The following is a 19,045-nucleotide window of genomic DNA, read 5'->3' as shown; positions in this document are numbered from 1 at the left end:
AACAGACAGAGAATCAGCACTTTGGAAATAGGGCCGAAACAGAGGGGATTATGGGTAATGCTGCAATGATCTGTTTGGTGTTTCAGCCAATCAGAGACAGGTTCTGTATATATCTGAGACCTGTGATATATTGATGAACAACAATATGATAGGGGACCTTTTAAAGGTGGGGTAGGCAATTTTGGAGAAACCGGCTAGAGTGCGCAAGAATTTGAAAATACACAGCCGGAAAAAATCTGCCTCTTCCTTCAGACTTCCTTACAGAGCCCCTCCTCCAACTCACACGAACGCGCACATGACCAATGAGGGCACGAGATAAGTTTGTGCACAGATGGAAGGCTGACAGGCAGGTAGGCCATCCAGTTATTTTAGCCGGGCCGGCTCAGATGATTGGTTGTGCTTTTTACAGTACTACGGCTTCCACAGATGACATTTTTGTATGGATTTTTTGTCAAAGCACTTCAGATAGTCATTGCTATCGGGATGTTAAGAGCATTCCACGGAATATAACAAAAAGTGTATCTCGAGCCGGTTTCTCTAACTTACCTACCCCACCTTTAATGAATACCACATGTTCATAAGGAAGTGCCCTTTTCTGGGATTTGATCATTAGTATAATTTTGATTCAAAGGAAAATGTATCCAAGATTTAACAAAAAAATGAAAACTTTCAGATTGAATAATCATCACCATTATGCTGCGCTCACACCGGACGCGATGTGAATATTCGCTTCGCTCTAATCGCTCCTATCGCATCGCTCTAGTCATTGTCCGTTCACACCGGACGTGATGCGAATATTCGCTTCGCTCTAATCGCTCGAGTTTCACTGCGGCTGCCAGCTCTGTTTACTCGCATCATTCAAACAAGACGCGCTGGCTCTGGAGCTACAACTACAACAAAATGAACATATTTTACCGTGATTAAATTGTAATACACGTTTCTAAATGATGCCGAAGTAACAACATACTGATACCGGTTAGTAAAAACCATGAATTAATGCTTGACAAGTCTGCAGACAAGACGGTAGGCGAAAAACCTTTTAAAATGCTTGTTTTCTGAATGGAGATTGGGTCGACCAGGCTAAGCTAACGTTGTATATGCTCACTCCACACTCATAACAACGGCCTAAGGACATAAATAAACCAGCGACTGTATTCTCCATGACACAGACAGTCTGTGGTTTGTACTTGTTTAACTTCTGTACAGTTTATGAACAGATATGAGGAGCTGTGTTCTCTGTGTGCTAACTGCTAACAGCTAATGGCTGATGTTTTCTGGTTGAACGTCAGTAACGGCAGGCTGAGATCCTCACCTCGGATTGGCTTCCGCGAGAACGCGTCACGTGAATTTGACACTCGAGTTGAAAAAATTGAACTCTCGCGTTTGACGCGGCCCCCTTCAATCGCCTCAATCGCGTGATTAACACCGCTTCATGCACGCCATCGGAGCGAATTCGCTTCTGATCGCGTCTCTGCATTGACTTTACATGTAATCGCGCCGCCCCCAAACATCGCATCGCGTCCGGTCTGAACGCAGCGTAGGCAGTTATTTTGACACCTGTTTGATATACGTTTATTGCAATTAAATCACAGCCAAATCTATTTGGGGTCATACTGCTGTAGTTAACAGGACTAATTTAGCCTCAACAAATAATAAAGCTCAAATGATCCTGCGGAAAACTGGTGCAGCCATCATAAGGTTGTCTCTGATCAAAATGATTTCTTTTTTAGCTCATAAGAACAATGGCCTGAAGTGGGGACTGGACTGCAGCTGGACTATCCGTGAACTAGAAGAAGACAAACGAAGGCACTGGGGTCGGGCAGAGTTTGAACAGAGTCGGCTGAAAGAGAATGAGACATTCCTTCTTTTGTTAAATTCATTGGGCAATAGGTTAACAGTGTAAGAGGCATGACCTTCTTTGTGTCCCCCTGTGTGAACATACAACCTGCAAACTGAAGCAGAGTTAGCTTTGTTTGCAGCCCAGGAATATTTCCCCAAATGCGGAGTCAAGGTATCACTGTGGCAGGCGGAGCAGAAACACAGGCTCTTCATCACAGTGGCAGATTCAGGCCTCCACCACAGTCTGGCTCTCACATCACACTTGTGTTTACTCTGGGGCTTATGTATTTTCTGTCAGTCACCAAAAATAACCTGCAGCAAGGTTTTTACCTCTAAAAATTTATTATATTATGGGTCTGTTTGATCAAGTAAATGAGCTCGAGACTGGGTTGATATATTAAAAAAGATTATCACAGAAACAAACGTAGGACAGTTTAAGTACCTTCAGGTATAACATTCCCTTCGTTTTCCTAATTGGAGTGAGTGTAAGATAAAGGTGGATTTCACACAGACAAGTGAACAGGATATCTTCCAGGAGTATTTCAAACGGAATCGTATTGGCTTTAGATAAACTTGGGAACATCTTTCTGCACTGTAGTTTTCCATCACTAACACTGAAACCACATTTTCAAGGGGTCGCTAAATATTCAGTTTTGATGAGGGGTGATTCCAAAAAAACTCTATTCAATTTTAATATGGACACAAGTGTGTTAAGACACAATTGAAAAAAATGTTTGTGAGTTTTTACAGTTATTTTCAAAGTGATGTAATTTAATACTAAATGGGTTGCTCACACTATTTGGCTGTTGTCCAACATTTCCTAGTTTGCTGGCCTCATTTTTGGGGAGTGAGGCACTGTACCGCTATTTTGGTCCAGGTCCCACTAGATGCTATGGAGAACGACATCTTGGCTGTATAGTTGTAATTCTTTGAAACGTTGTTCCGTTAGTCCCCAATGATCCTCAGAGGATTGGTTCTGTCTTTGTCATTTTGCCTTTGTTGTTCTTGACTCCTGAGTGACTTGTGTTTTGAGGAATCCACACAGAATACCAACCAGGTCCCTGAATAAGTTTTTGTCAGCAACAACCACAACAAAAACGTTCACTCCTTCTTTACTGTATATGGCTTGGTTTATTCACAATGAAGAATTGTTTTTTGGATTGTGCCGTGTTATACAGAGCCAGACCATCAAACAAACTGAGCTCACTTTGAAGCGCAGAACAGATGTCCTCCAATGTTTTTTACATGATTATTTTCTGTGCTGACAGCCAAAAGAGAGCAGTAATTAAAAGCCATGTTAAAGTCCCTAGAGAAGGAAAGAAGGTACTAACACAGCATTTTTGCCTTTCAGCAATTCAAGCTCCACCCACTGTGCCTGCAGAATAATAATTACTGTGAAGGTCAAGAGGGTGTCTGTGGCCTCCGGGATGGACAAAGGTTTGTTGAATATGAGCTGACATTGTATTTAATTAGGAGGTTTTCACCTTATTTTCTGCAATTAACAGCAAAAATAAAATATAAATTAAATTAAATATACTGTATAAACCAAGCAGCTACCCCTGGTTTAGGAAGTGAAGCCAGCTGAGAACAGGTCAGACATTACATTACATATCATTTAGCTGACGCTTTTGTCCAAAGCGACTTACAATAAGTTCATTACCATAAAGATTCAAACCCCAAACAACAAGGAAAGTGCAGATACTGTATATTCACTTCAATCATAAGTGCTGGTGAATTAGTTACAAGGACAACATTTACTCAAAAAGTGCCTAATATTTATTTTTAAAATGTATTTTCCAGCAATCATTTAATTGCCAAGTTACAGTCGAAATAGAAGGGTTTTCATTTTGCTTTGATATGCAGAGTTTCTGCTGTCCTGATGTCAATGGGGAGCTCTTCCACCATTTAGGAGCCAGGATAAAAAACAGGCGTGTTGTTGAGTGGTACCTGGGTTCCACTCACAGAGATGTAGTAGCAGCCGATTGGCTGACGCCAAGCGTAGTGCACGTGCTGGAGTGTATGGTTTAACCAAGGCCTGGATGTATCCCAAGGCTGTTAATATAAGGCTGTTCCCTTCACAGCTCGGTGGGCCAGTACCAGTGTCTTGAAGCAGATTCTTGCATCCACTAGCAGCCAGCGGAGGGAGCGGAGGAGAGGTGTAGTGTGGGAGAACTGGTGTGGGAGAACTGGGGGGGGGGTTGAAGACCAGTCTGGCTGCAGCATTCTGAATCAGCTGTAACGGTCTGATGGCGTTTGCAGGTAGACCAGGAGGGAGTTGAGTAGTCAAGGTGTGAGATGACCGGATCCTGGACCAGGACCTGCGTTGCCTCCTGGGACAGTAGGGGACAGTAGGGGACAGTAGGAGACGTATCCTCCTGATGTTGTAGAGGTTTTATCTGCAGGATCGGGATGTGGCAACAATGTTAGCAGTGACGTTCAGCTAGTTGTCCAGGGTCAACGGAGGTGCCAATTTTGATTGACAGGTCATGGATGGGAGAGTCCTTATCTGGGATGAAGAGCAGTTCAGTCTTGTTTAGGTTGAGCTTCAGGTGGTGAGCAAACATCCACTGAGAGCTTTCAGGCAGACAAGCAGAGATGGGTGCGACCACCTGGGTTCCAGACCGGGGGACAGACACAATCAGTTGTGTATCGTCTGCGTAGCTGTGGCAGGAGAAGCCATGAGAGTGAATGAGAGTTTGTGTACAGAGAGAAGAGGAGGGGACCAAGGACAGACCCCTGTGGGACCCCAGTGAGCAGATGACGAGAATCTGCCCCCCACACACCCCAACATTAGAATACAGAGATAAAAAAGGAGTGGCTTTGCTTTGAACTAACTGCAGCTTTTGCCTCCTTTCTTATAATGGAAAACAACAGACACATATTCACAGTGGTTTAAACTAACCATTTCATTTAAGCTAAGACAGTTGTACTCATTAACATTTCCATAGAGTAGGCTACTACTAAACCGGACAAAAACTCTGATCATGTCATTTGTTAGCTTAGGTTAGACACCATATTTGTATTATAGGCAATGTCTCTATTTCCCCAAAATAGTGTAAGGAGAAAATGTGATGACACTGGAAGAAAGAAGGTAGTGATCATTTGGGTCACCTTGCTCAGACTGTGATCCAGGATAAACCCTCCCTATTCCATTATTTGACATTTAAAAAAATTAGTTACATTTCGATAAGTTTACTCTTGGTTACCAAAAGTAATATGTAATATGTTCACCTTCAGTTCGTTTTCCAAGTGAGAGACAGAAGGCAGTGCTGAAGCCATGAGGCTCTACTACAGCAAGGAGTGAGAGAGAAGGAGTGAGAGAGAAGGAGTGAGCAAGAAGGAGTGAGCGAGAAGGAGTGAGAGAGAAGGAGTGAGAGAGAATGAGAGAGAGATAAGGAGTGAGAGAGAAGGAGTGAGAGCGAAGGAGTGAGAGAGAAGGAGTGAGCGAGAAGGATTGAGAGAGAAGGAGTGAGCAAGAAGGAGTGAGAGAGAAGGAGTGAGAGAGAAGGAGTGAGCGAGAAGGAGTGAGAGAGAAGGAGTGAGAGAGAAGGAGTGAGTGAGAAGGAGTGAGAGAGAAGGAGTGAGCGAGAAGGAGTGAGAGAGAAGGAGTGAGAGAGGCTCTGAAGCTGGGGACTGGCTCACCTTTGAGAGTGTGTTTAGGTTCTATCTATTCTAATATTATTGAAATGTGTCTGAGAGGTTTTGTTGGTCATGTAGTGATTGTCGGAGGCGTACTGCAGTTTGTGCAGCCTGCAGGACGTCAGCAACTCAGCCTCACACCGCAGAGGGAGGGCGAGGGGGGGAGGGATAGATAAATAAGCCCATAAAGGATGCTTTCAGAGGTGGAGAGGAGAGGGGGCTCCGGTCAAACAGTCCCCCGGCTTGTTGGAGGCTGCTGGCTGCATTGCAGAGAGATAGGGAGCTAGCTGGGGTATCCAGGGAGGGAGGGGGTGAGAGGAGACAGAGGGGAGCTGTGGAGGAGAGGCTCAGCAGTGCTGATCAGCCAGCCGGCAGGACAGTGTGAGAGGGGTGAAGGATCCAGCTCTGCTGCAAACAGGGGACAGAGACGACTTACTGCAGAGCAGCGGGGGAGGGGTGGGGGGGGGCTGGGGAGGATTTGTTGCAGGGGGCAAGGAAGAAATCTTACGAAGCCAGGATCGGTGTCCCCATTTTGGCCCGGGTTCTTCACCTTCAGCTTCACCATCACTTTGGCCCCGTGCTCATGATGGAAATCTTGAGAGCAGAGACTCCACCAGCTGTAGCCCCCACCTGTCAGACAGACGCAGGAACACACCAGCATCAGCTGCTGCTGGAGCACCTCTGATCACATCTCAGCTGGGGGGCTCCATGCCCGGGGACAGTCCAGGGAGATAGAGGGAGGAGGAGGAGGAGGAGGAGCAGGCGGCGAGGGGCCGGCTCAGGGAGGTGGTGGAGGGTGGAGGTTAAAGCTGCATGCTGTATTTTTGGATGTGGGATCTCCTGAATTAAGCAAGCAAGCTGGAATAAAGATGTAGTGTGAGCGAGTGGAAGGAGGGGTGAGGAACAAGGGAGCGCTGTGCTGAGGAGAGTAGAGGGCTGGACGTCCCGGCTCAACGGACGGAGATCTGGGGGGAGACCAAAGACGGAGGGTCCACTGGATCAGGAAGGTAAGGGTTTTAATAATATGCTTTCTGAGAGACTTTGTTCATAAGATGTTAATTCCCCCACAAAGAAAGACAGATAGGACATGTCCTCACATGTGAGTTAAACATGTAAATGTGGCTTTAGTATTAGGAACTTCTTCTTCTTGGTCGAATGCACTTATTGTAAGTCGCTTTGGATAAAAGCGTCAGCTAAATGCAATGTAATGTAATAATGTAGTTTATACAATGATCCAGAAGAGGTTTGGAAGTAATACTTGAGGTTTGGCAGGTCGGTGTAAAGGTTCAGGTAAGGAGACCCAATGAAAATACTCAAAAGTGAGATCAATTATGATGAAAGTGAATGGAACGTTTTATAAAAATTGAAATGAGCAAAATTAAGCTCAGTAGGAAAATGAAGCACAAAGACTTGAGTGTGTTCTTGTTTGCGGGGTTTGTGTGTGTGTGTGTGTGTGTGTGTGTGTGTGTGTGTGTGTGTGTGTGTGTGTGTGTGTGTGTGTGTGTGTGTGTGTGTGTGTGTGTGTGTGTGTGTGTGTGTGTGTGTGTGTGTGTGTGTGTGTGTGTGTGTGTGTGTGTGTGTGTGTGTGTGTGTGTGTGTGTGTGTGTGTGTGTGTGTGTGTGTGTGTGTGGGCACGTGTAAGTTAGCAAATAAATGTGAGGCAACTAATCACTTGAACAGAACTAAAGAAATTCTGGAACTGAACTGCTGCTCGTTTCTGCTTTCATTTCCCCTGGAAGGTGTAAAAGGACTCAGTTATGGGTTAAGTGTGTCTATATATGTATTTAAATGATATGCGGTATTGGTGTGTGTGTGTGCTGCCTCCTGGCATGCTGCTTCCCCCTCTGTGGAGGCAGACAGTGACTGTTAGGAAACAGGAACACTCAGAGCGCCTGTTTGACGGCTTTTGGATTTTCCATGGCATCAGTACTGGACCTGCCTGCTCTGGTTGACTTTCACACAAAGCCTGCTGGGACCTCAGGTGTGGTCTATAAAGTAGCTACCCCACACTCTGATCCAGACAAACAGAAGAATAGGTGATAATATTCAGTTGATGGGTATCATAATAATATGAGGCATTAAAGCAAAGACTAGCATTAGTTATTTTTGAAGAAACAAAGATATTCATCCTTCTACAGTGGTAAGGATGTATTCACACTCACTGATTTGAACACTCAGGGACTTGTTCTGGGAAGACCAGCCGCTTCAGTGGCTAATGTTAGCTCATGTTAGCAAACTTTAGAGCTGTCTAACTGACTTGTTTTTGTGAGGTCAACTTAATGACTTTGACTTTGTGTCTCTGTTACTGTGTTTTTGTAAGCCAGAGAGGAACATGTCAGTACATTCAAAGTAAAGGAAACATTTTCATCGTGTTTCCTTTACCTCGTTCTCAGTCAGGTCACCTTAATCTGACCCTCTGAAGTCGGACAGATATTTGGGAGGTCCTGGTAACAAACTCACAATAACTATTTATATTGCACATTTTAAGCATGCTTCTTAATTCATATTAAACTATCTTTGGCTCTTTACTTGCTGTAACAAATGTAAATGTCCCCTCTGTGGGACGAATAAAGGTATTCTGATTCTGAACTATCACCCAACTTTCCCTCAGCCATGTTGAGCTTCGTGGCCATATTAAAATGATGCTTTATACGTATTTATTTAGCTATTATACCACCTGCCTCACTGCTCAAAATAAACATTGTTACCAGCAGCAGCTGTTTTCAATGGCAGAGCTCTGATGAACCCATTGTACCTGGCCAACAGCAAGCAGCAGACAGACGACACCCCCCAACGTAAGGAGGATGTTTGAGCTAAACAGCAAGACATTTTCCAAGGCAGTAAGTGGAGACCAAACCAGAGCTGAAAGAGTGAACACTCGAAACACGTGTTCGAATGGACACAAACAAATATTTATTTTGCCACAGACACAAGTCTGTCAAATGTACAATTTCTTTAGCTTTTTGTTGAGTTCTGCTGAAAAGTGGTCAAATAAACCCTCATGAATGCATCTTTAAAACAGATGATCTAAGATAATGAAGGGAAATAAAAGACAATTATTTGTGTTTTTATTCTGTAAATGCCACTTGTGGACAGGGAGTGTTCACTAACAGCCACATAGTCTTGCTTTAAAGTCTGAAGCCCCATCAACGGGACCAAGAGATGGTCTCATTGAGTACACTCCGAATTTAAACATAACCACAACCACCCAGTGTTGTTGGAGCTGGATCTTTGCTGGGTGTCTTGTCTTCTCACTCCAATTCCTGTGTGCCTCTTTACTGTAACTGTCCAAAAAAAGAAAAATAAATTGCCCAAAAAATGTAAAGGATTCTAATGACTTATAACAACTGATTTCAAAGCCTGTAGTTATAAAGTTATTCTCCAATGGATAAAAGACAAACTGCGTTGCATTTGCATCACCGTCATCACTGTACACACATCTCTTCAGCAAAGAGCATTTGATCAGATCATCAAAACAGAGCCATCTAGTGGCAACATCTTCAGGAGAGTTTTCCTAGCACAGTTTTCCTAGCACGAGTGAATGCATAGAAACTGAACATGTAGAGCGTGTCTTCTCAGTCTGTTCACCTTCAGAACTGGCTTCCCTCTGGTGCATACGTCCATAGAGACATTAAACATTTATACATTAAAAGTTAGTACTTTATTACCTTCATAAAGACAGGTTCATAAGAGAATGTGTGAGAAGATTTTATATTAAAACAAACTAGTCTTGAATTTCAGGGATATGTATAAAATATGGCATATACTATATGTTCCACCAGAATGAAAAAGGCTGAATGAGCTGTAGCAAAGACCTGCGCTGATGAACCCTTCACTGAGGGTTAGCCAAATAGAGCTGCTAGACGCTGAAGGCAGATGCTTTCTCCTCTGTTGATGAAACCGAATAAATATGCAACGGGTTGCATATTGATACATGCATATTATGTGCCCCCAAAAGTGTCCAACAGTACAGTTACACAGGATGCCAAATGTATTGTGTCCAAGCAGCACTGTTCCAGGGAGAGGGAGGGGGGGGGGGTCTGAGGGAAGCCTGCACTCACAGTCTACAGCAGCCCTGTTTCCTGACACTTCTCACTCCTTCTCTTGCTCCATCCTGAAATATCTCCCCATTCCCCTCCCTTCCTCCTTCTCCCTCCCTGTGTAAAGCCCCTGTCCTGAAGCCAAACTGTCCCTCAGCCACACCCCCGACTCCTCACCTGGACCCCCAGCCCATTGCGTCAGAGTATGCAGGGTTTCTTCAATGTAACTCCTGGGATAGAAATGGGAATACTATACTTGAACCTGGGAGCATTGGGATGACACTTTTCTTTACATTTGATTACATCTATCATCCTCTTTATAATGATCTTAATTTGGACTTGTAATTATCTGCACCCCAATCTGGATCTGGACATAGACACATGTATATGTGGTGGGAGAATTTGACCAGCATCACTTCAGAATCATTTTGGATATGTGGGGGGATACAGAGTGACAGCTTCAGCTTTTATATATCACCAGTTCTGCGAGGACCTAATAAGTCAGATGCCATTTTGACCACGTTTAACCAGGGAGATTGAGTTCCTACCGAAGATCCTACGGTGATTAGCTAAGTTATTTTTTCCTTTGATCTTTCAAAGTTTGATTAATTAAATTAGAGTAGAAGTACTTGCCCCTTGATGGTGATGTTACTTCTGCTGCACTGTGACAGAAAAAATCCTTATTTTCTGAACAGAGAGATACTGGAAGCTCTTGGATCTACCGTTCATTGAAATATGCTTCCTTGGGCTGTTGAGAGAAAAGGAATTCAGACATCTTATAAATGACAACCCCCCCGGCCCCCCCACAAACACACACTGTCCTAATGACTAATACCATACTGTGGCCCATCACACCGTCCATGTTACTGTCTGCTTGTTATCTGGCACCCGGACATTAAGGCATGCTGCCTGAGATCATAACCATAGATCATACCTCAAGCAGAAGCTCAAAGCATATTCAATTCTATATATATGTACAATTTAAGTACAATACAAACTACAATATAATATAATATATCTAAATACAAAACAATTCACAATATAATAATATTGAACACAATATTTCCATGTTAGAGCTACACAAGGAAACTGCACACATTTGTTAAAAGCTTGGCAAACAAAAACAACATTTTAATTTAATTAATTGTATTTCAGGAAATTGCACTGAATATTCTGAACATGCAGGTTTATCTTCTATTTTTATGTGATGGATTTGTGGTCAGCGTTTGATCTGACATTCTTCTCCAGAATAATTCTGAAAAAATTAACATGAACAACAATGGCAATAGAAACAGAACTCTGAGTCAGCAGGATCATACATGCTAACAGAGAGGACTACATTCCACTGTCAGAACCTGCGTGTCACACAGAGTGTTTCCCTGGATCTCTGTTCAGAATGTAGATCTGTGAAGAACCTGTGATCAGAGCCAGGATGTAAATCTATACATGAACCTCAGAGGAGGAAAACTGTGTGTGTGCCAGCGTCTCAGAGCTGAATGTAACTCCATTAATATCAGGCTGTCTGAGGGGGGGAGGGTGGACGGGGAGGAGGGGGTGTGCGCTGCAGGAGGTAATTTCATGAATGAAAGGGAAGAATTGTTCCTCCAAAGTTTTGACCAAGCATTGGCCAAACCCTGACTGGCCTTTAATTAGAATTATCAACCCAGAGAGAGGGAGAGAGGGAGCGCCAAACTTAAAAATGTATAGGTATTTTTTAACTATTTATTCAAGTTTGACTATTATTTAGCAACAAACTGGACGGCTGGGTGAAGACGGATGAATACATTTGTTAGTACATTATTAATCAGCTATTATTCACTGGACCAGGACACTTGAAGTACCAGAATGTGTGTTGTTGTTGTTGTTGTTGTTGTTGTTGTTTAAGGTTTTGGGTACTTACTTAATAAGCATAGGGTACATATGAGTTTTTACTTTGGATTAACACTAACAACTAGCTTCTTCTGTTGTTAAAAGTTGTAAATAACTAGTCCCTGTAATAGAAAGAGTGGAATAGTAAGAATAGTACTGTAGCTGTAATGACTGCACACTGGGCAGGTAGTATATGTTTCATGTTCTTCTGCCACCATGTTTCCATGATGTCACTGACTGCAGCCGGCCAATGAAAGGTTTCACAGAACACACAGGAAACAGGAATGACACTTAGGTCAACAAATGAGTTACAAGCTCTCTCTGTCAGAACCTTCAGTAAGACTCTGAGTCTCACCTCACAACAGACCTGTTTATGCTCACGCTTTCATGTACTTTAAACATGCTCACTTCAAAGAATACAGAGAAAATCCATTCAATAAGTGAGGTTGTTTTAATCGCTGCTGTGATTCAAACAGTTTACACAGGCCCAATTTTATTTCTCTCTTTCCCGGCCTGGCTCGTGTTCTCCTCCTTCACTTCACCCTCTCTTTGACCATCCTCTTATTCTTCCTCTCTCACTGTATTCCCCCCTCATCTTCACTCCACAAAACCTGAAAATGTGTCCTCACATTGCATGATCCTAACCTTCACATCTGTTGTGGCCCCCCCACCTCCTCAACCAGGGTTCGAGTTATGTGGGAGCCAATGGAAGCTGAGCTCCCATAAGGAGGGGTCTGAGCTCCTATGAAAGCAGTGAAATCATACATCTGTGGGGGTCGCTAATTCATTACCAACAACCATTATTTAATTACAAATAATGCATGTGTCAATGTAATGAGTATTATTTATACTGTGTGTATGTGTGTTTGCATGGATACACGCACGTTAGTTTTAAAGACCCCCCTAAAGCTCAGACTATAACTCGAACCCTGTCCTCAACCTCTCCTCTCCCCCAGATGCCCTCTCGCTGCAGGAATGCGCTGAACATCGTGGTCACCACCCTCTTTGCTGCGGTGGTCCTCTTCACCATCCTGCTGGCCTATGTCACAGGTGAGTGACAGTAATACAGAGACACATGTACATGAGAATCACAACAAAGGATGCTCATGCAAATCTAACTTGTCTTTTATTTGTATTTCAGGCTACCAGTTCATCCACACTGAGCAGCACCACCTCTCTTTCGGCCTCTATGGTGCCTTCCTCTCCCTCCATCTCTTCCTCCAGAGCCTCTTTGCCTTCCTAGAGCACCGGCAGATGAGGACCCCCGCCCGGCCGCAGCACCTCCGTCGCTCCGTTGCCCTCTGCATCGCTGCCTTCCAGGAGGACCCGGACTACTTGAGGAAGTGCCTGCGCAGCATCCGCCGGATCTCCTTCCCTGGCCTGAAGGTGGTGCTAGTGGTGGACGGGAACCGGCCAGAAGACCGCTACATGATTGACATTTTCCAGGAGGTGATGGGTGGGGCTGACCAAGCTGGCAGTATGGTGTGGAAGGGAAACTACCACAGTGATGGGGGGGGAGGAGGAGTGGGAGACGGAGGAAGGAGCACGGTGCACATGGAGGAGGCTGCACGGGTGGCCCGGCTGGTCAGAGGCTGCCGGTACTCCTGCATCATGCAGGAGTGGGGGGGCAAAAGAGAGGTGATGTACACAGCCTTTAAAGCACTGGGGGACAGTGTGGATTATGTGCAGGTAAGGGCCACACACAGAAAACGTATGCATGTACAATCAAAGTATACATAAAAGGATTGGACCGTAATGTGATTGATGTGGCCCCTTTGCCACATCGATTGCAGAATAAAAAATGTGCTCATGCTTATTGTTGGTATTTATATCGGCCTTGCTTCCTAGCTGGTGTAAACAGATATCACCATTCCTTTGAATACATTTTGACTTAAACCTGGACATTATTTGCAAAATGTAAGCATTGTGTTTGAAGCAAAACTGTTACTGTAGAAACACTGCAGTGTGCTTAAACAGAATGATTCTTTCGTTTCCTTACATTGCCTTTCTGTTTTCTTGAGTCTCCACAGACAAAATAACCTTAAACTACATGTTAAGGCGAATAACAATCTTAAATCAAAGAGGAAGTAGAACTATATTTGAAACTTCTGCGACTCACCTTAAACCCGTTTATAATACAACAGCAACCCGAGACAACTAAAAACATTTGACTTATTGTGTTTAACCTATTTGCCCTCCAATCCTAATGAACAACACAGCCAGCTGTTGCATGCCCTCTTGTGCCCTTGCTTTGGGTCAAAGGTCATGTCCACAGCTGACCCAGTTCCTTGTGGTTAGAATTACCCAGCTGGGATCTCTGTCAGCAGCCTCTCATTTCACTCATGATTTTGAGCATAAATACTACTCAGTGCTCTGAAACACCTGCAGCCTTTGGCCAAAGGATGCATATGTTTAGGTCTGTGTGATTCTCAGAATGATTGCACCCTCTGTGTTTATTGTATCCTGTTTCAGGTGTCTGACTCGGACACCGTTCTGGACCCAGCATGTACCATTGAAATGCTGAAGATCCTTGAGGACGATCCAATGGTGGGAGGAGTTGGTGGAGACGTACAGGTACCTTTCAATTGTAAACATAATACAAATGTAAAAGTATATTTAAGCCCCAGGATGTTTAGTCTACAAGTCAACTTAGACCCTCTAAAGCAGTGGTTCACAGCCTTTTTTCCCAAGAGCCCCCCCAAATGACTCCTGTTGGAAGTTGCGCCCCCCCCCCCCCCCCCCCCCCCACACACACACACACACACACACACACACACACACACACACACACACACACACACACACACACACACACACACACACACACACACACACACACACACACACACACACACACATATACACACACACACACACACACAGGGGGGTGTTCTGATCTGATCGGAGCAACTGTGACAAATAATCCAACTGAAACCGGCATGGACAATGACTATGTTTTAAAAATGCGCTTATCCAGAAAAGCCTGGTTTGGACACTTTATGGGCAGAAGAAACATTTCTATTAAAGAAAGAATTATACATTTCTGTGTTTTTATGCCTTTAGCTACTAACTTGAATTGTTATTCAAATTAATTAATCAATTATTTTTTATATTTTATTGTAATGTAGAGACAAGGCTTTTAGTGACAATCATGTATTGCTTTACAATTATATGTAAAAAATAAATAAATAAATTTAAAAAAGTCTAAATATGATGCTTGGCCTCAAATCATCTGAGGCCTGGCGACCCCCCTGAATGTACAATTATCTTTCCTCGATAAACTTGTTCTGACTGATTTCTCTCCGCTTTTTCCATCCTCCAGATCCTAAACAAGTATGACTCGTGGATCTCATTCCTCAGTAGCGTGCGCTACTGGATGGCCTTCAACATCGAGCGGGCCTGCCAGTCCTACTTTGGCTGCGTCCAGTGTATCAGCGGCCCTCTGGGGATGTATAGGAACTCTTTGCTCCAGCGCTTCCTGGAGCCCTGGTACCATCAGACCTTCCTGGGCTCCAAGTGCAGCTTCGGGGACGACCGCCACCTCACCAATCGGGTTCTCAGCCTCGGCTACAAGACTAAATTTACTGCGCGATCGCAGTGCCAGACTGAGACTCCAACCCAGTATCTGCGTTGGCTTAACCAGCAGACTCGATGGAGCAAGTCTTACTTCCGTGAGTGGCTCTACAATGCCCTGTGGTTCCACAAGCACAGCCTCTGGATGACCTATGAGTCTGTGGTTACCGGCTTCTTCCCCTTTTTCCTGGTTGCCACAGTCATCCATCTCTTCTATCGTGGGAGGCTGTGGAACATTCTGCTCTTTCTATTGACGGTCCAACTGGTTGGGATGGTGAAGGCCACCTATGCCTGTTTCCTTCGTGGCAACCTGGTCATGATCTTCATGTCACTCTACTCTCTGCTCTACATGTCCAGCTTGCTTCCTGCCAAAATATTTGCTCTGCTCACCATCAATAAGGCTGGATGGGGCACTTCAGGCCGCAGGAAGATCGTAGTCAACTTCATCGGCGCTGTGCCTGTCACAGTGTGGGCTATTGTACTGCTCGGAGGTGTGATGTATACAATCTACTGTGAAACACAGGAGCCGTTTAGTGAGACAGAAAAGGTCTTGTTGATAGCGGGGACGATACTCTACGCCTGCTACTGGATCATTCTGCTGGTGCTCTACTTGGCCATCGTAGCCAAGCGATGTAACAAGAGGGAGGAGCAGCCTGCCATACGCTGAGGCATAAACATGCTAAACACATACACAGAGTTGTACTGCAGTATGACTGTAGCAATGTCTCTGACACTGTGAACTGCTCCAGAGGTGAGCTGTGAACCACACTTACATCTTTATGACGAGTGCTAAGAGGTATGAATCTGAAATCCAAGCAGCAGGAATCCACCCCAGCTGTATGAGACTCAGATGCTCAATGGTGCTTCAAATTGAAAAACCAAACCAAACAGAACTGATTGGTTTATAAAGTGTTCAAAGAAGTAATAATGCCATGCTCAGAAGAAAATACGGTATTTCATGGGTACTGGTTAGCTGTAACTGTGACAGAAGGGTGCAGTAAAGTGTTTTAATGAATATATAGCAGCACACGGGACTAAATGAGACTAAGAGATATAAAGGTCTTACTTGCTGGTGTTTCAGTTATTCATGTCATTATGAAAGTGATGAGCTGTTATGAAAATGTGAAGGAGCTGAGCCTCAAGAACAAACAATTATAAGTAAAACAGCAAAGCAATTCTCTCAAGTCCCAGCACTTCTATTACAAACAAAGAGGACCTCAGTCTGATAAGTGTTCGGACTGAACACAAAGCAAATGTATGTTACCAATACCTACAGACTAAGAAGGGATTATACATGATGGATGAAAATTTGCTCTGTGTCAACTTGAAATAGAAATATGAAATGAAGAACCCTAACGAGACAGGAGAATGCAGAGGGGCTGGAGTAAATCATTCCTCCGAGGAAACACACACAGCCTTCCACACAATTTGTGCATGAAGGCCAGCTACAGCTGAGTATATTCATATGGTATATTCATTGTTTGTGAACACTGGACACGGATGGTTTGTAGTTTATCAAAAGCCATGTGAAAATCTGGCCTCTTCTCACCATAAAGATAGTATTTTTACAAGTGAATCTTTGTTCAAAACTCATCATATGCCATTTGTACTTTAGATGTGTTGCTTTCTGTAATCATTCTCCTCCATACTGGCCATGAGGTGATGTCTTTTAAAATATGAATCTTTTTCAATCCTATTCTCAGCAGCAAAAGTAATGCTTTACAGTACTTGTTGGATTGTTCCTTTTTTTCACCCGGCCTGTCAAAAATGCCTTTACTACCATCCTGGGCCTCCAGCAGTGACAGCCTCCAACTTTATTACCCCTTTTCCACCACAAATCAGTCACCCAGTCACTCAGAGATGTTTTATATGGTCATTTTTATATATTTGTAAAGGTGCCAAATGAGCCAAATATTTTACTACAGGAACCTGTTCTCTTGAATTTATACATGTTTAGATTTGTTTATTCATTCCATCAACAGTTTAAAGACCGAAGACCAACGAGATTTCTCCTGAAGTGACTCGACAGCTTTGCTCTTAATCTGTTTATTGCTTCCAACATTACAAAATTCGACATGATTTCAGATCATATTCGGTGAAATGTAGCCTGTGTTTCAAAAGCTAAACGCTCAAACATTTTGTCAAGTGGGTGAACCATTATCCTCCCTGAGGAATGCATTTTTGCTTTGGGCTGTGGACATTTCCTCTTGCGCCATTTAAAGTGGACCTATCATGCTATATTTGAATAATATATTGTAGGGCCATACCTATATAAAACATGTCTGTGAAGTATTTTTTTCAAAATACCAAACAGATCATGCATTTTAGCCATGCCTCATTTCGCTCTATTTGCTCTTTTCCAGCCCTGTATTTGCAAGGGCTGAATCTGCTTTTGTGGCAGACTACAGCGCCACTTACAGGCCTGGCATATGTACTACAGGGTCTCCAGCGCTTTCGAGCGGCCGTGGCCGTGGCCCAACCCCCCATTCCCCTGATAGGTGGAGAGTTGCCCATATAGGCGGAGCACCCCTTTTCTGACGTCAGAAACATTCAAATAATAATCAGCTCCATTGCAGCCCCGTTTTTAGAGATTAGGGTATGGGTGAATAGAGAGAGGGTTGTGTTTTCTGACACTTGGTGAATTCCCTGACACACCGGGGACACATATTCATGTATAAAAGACGTACAAAAGTGCATTTTGCATGATAGGTCCCCTTTAAGTTGTGTTCATATTGATTCTATTTTGGGCGGGATGTCTAAATTTAAACTTGAAAGTTAAAAAAGAACACAGATTAGCAGGAAACTGTTTATTAGCTGGTTCTGACGTTAACCAGCTATGCAAGAGGCCTAGTCTCTTCTGTCTCAGGCCATCACAGCATACTGACATTTTCAAGTCATTCATGTTCCTTTTTTAGACACAATCCTCCCATTTATATCAAATAGAGAATGTCTCTATGATTTAAAAATGACTGCATTGAAATTCTCCCTATTGCTATTTTGTTCACTGTATTGTAAGTTTACATGAAAAGATAAATACATTTTCAGGAATCAATGTGTAAACATTAACAGCCTGAAACACTCAGACATGATAATTTACACACAACCAATAGTAGTAATCAATGTTATTTTGTTACAATCTGCCTAGTGTCATAAAAGAGTTTGGGGTGTAGTTGCAGCTGGTCACATTTGTTCAGTTCAATTGAGTTTCTGTCTTTGTTGCTAAGGAACTGAAGCCTGTACTTTAAGGGAGAACATGAGTTCCTCCTACAGAGACACCAGGGAGCCTGCAGAGCAACCACAGCGTCTCACTCTCTGAGAGGGGAGGAGGGGCTCAGCAGACTGTCAAGGTTGTGAGCAGAGCAGGGTGGACCCAAATGCAGGACAAAAAGTATTGTACAACAAAAATACTTTTAATTCCAGGTTAGACAGGCAAATCAGTGTCCTGGACTATGAAGCAGGATTTGCAGTTAGCGAGGTAACTTCAGGGTTAACTCTGAGTTTTCTGTCCTACGACGCTGGTTCACTTCTTACCGGGTAGATCTCCATGGTAACTTATGCTGAACACCTAACCTGCTCCGGAGGTTTGGTTCCAGATCAACTCAGTGAAAGCACTGCCTGCTGACCAATCAGAGCTCAGTGTAGGGAATCTAAAGTTATCAAGTCATATTACAGAATAAAAGAAATGCAGTTTAAACTTCCGTATGCAGGAAAGACGCCGACGTGTCTTATCATACATATCACATCAACAATCACCTCATCGATCATATAATATCATAATATATCATATTTCCTTATCTGTGTCAGCGTCTCGAGCCGTATCTGGCAGTGCAACACTCACAGTGTCACATACTGTATGCGGAAGTATTATTTTAAGCAACACATTAAGTTGACGAAACACAAGTAATGTAATTAAAGTCAGATCCACTCGTGTCTTACCCCTAGATTCCACCGGGTCCGTCTGCGGCACGTTACGGCCGCGCCGCGGCGTCCGCAAGGATCGCGGCCACTCTAGTCAATGGGTGCTATTCCACCGCCGCGTTACGACTCAGAAGCGTCTCGCCGCTGGGCTCCGCTCAAAATAGGAT

At 43.8% G+C, this 19,045-nt stretch overlaps 1 protein-coding gene across 1 annotated transcript; it reads left to right on the top strand.

The window, feature by feature from the left end:
* Positions 1-1,740: 1,740 nt before the first annotated feature.
* has3 (hyaluronan synthase 3) lies at positions 1,741-18,129 on the top strand. Its single transcript, XM_079681165.1, is given in 6 exon segments — positions 1,741-3,276; positions 12,344-12,437; positions 12,529-13,076; positions 13,860-13,961; positions 14,710-15,611; positions 15,613-18,129. Coding segments are annotated over 5 exon segments (1,668 nt in total). The 5' UTR covers positions 1,741-3,276; the 3' UTR covers positions 15,635-18,129.
* The last annotated feature ends 916 nt before the right edge of the window (positions 18,130-19,045 follow it).

Source organism: Notothenia rossii, assembly GCF_949606895.1.
Source record: "Notothenia rossii genome assembly, chromosome: 5".
Classification (NCBI taxonomy): Eukaryota; Metazoa; Chordata; class Actinopteri; order Perciformes; family Nototheniidae; genus Notothenia; species Notothenia rossii.
This window is presented reverse-complemented; position numbering and strand designations above follow the sequence as displayed.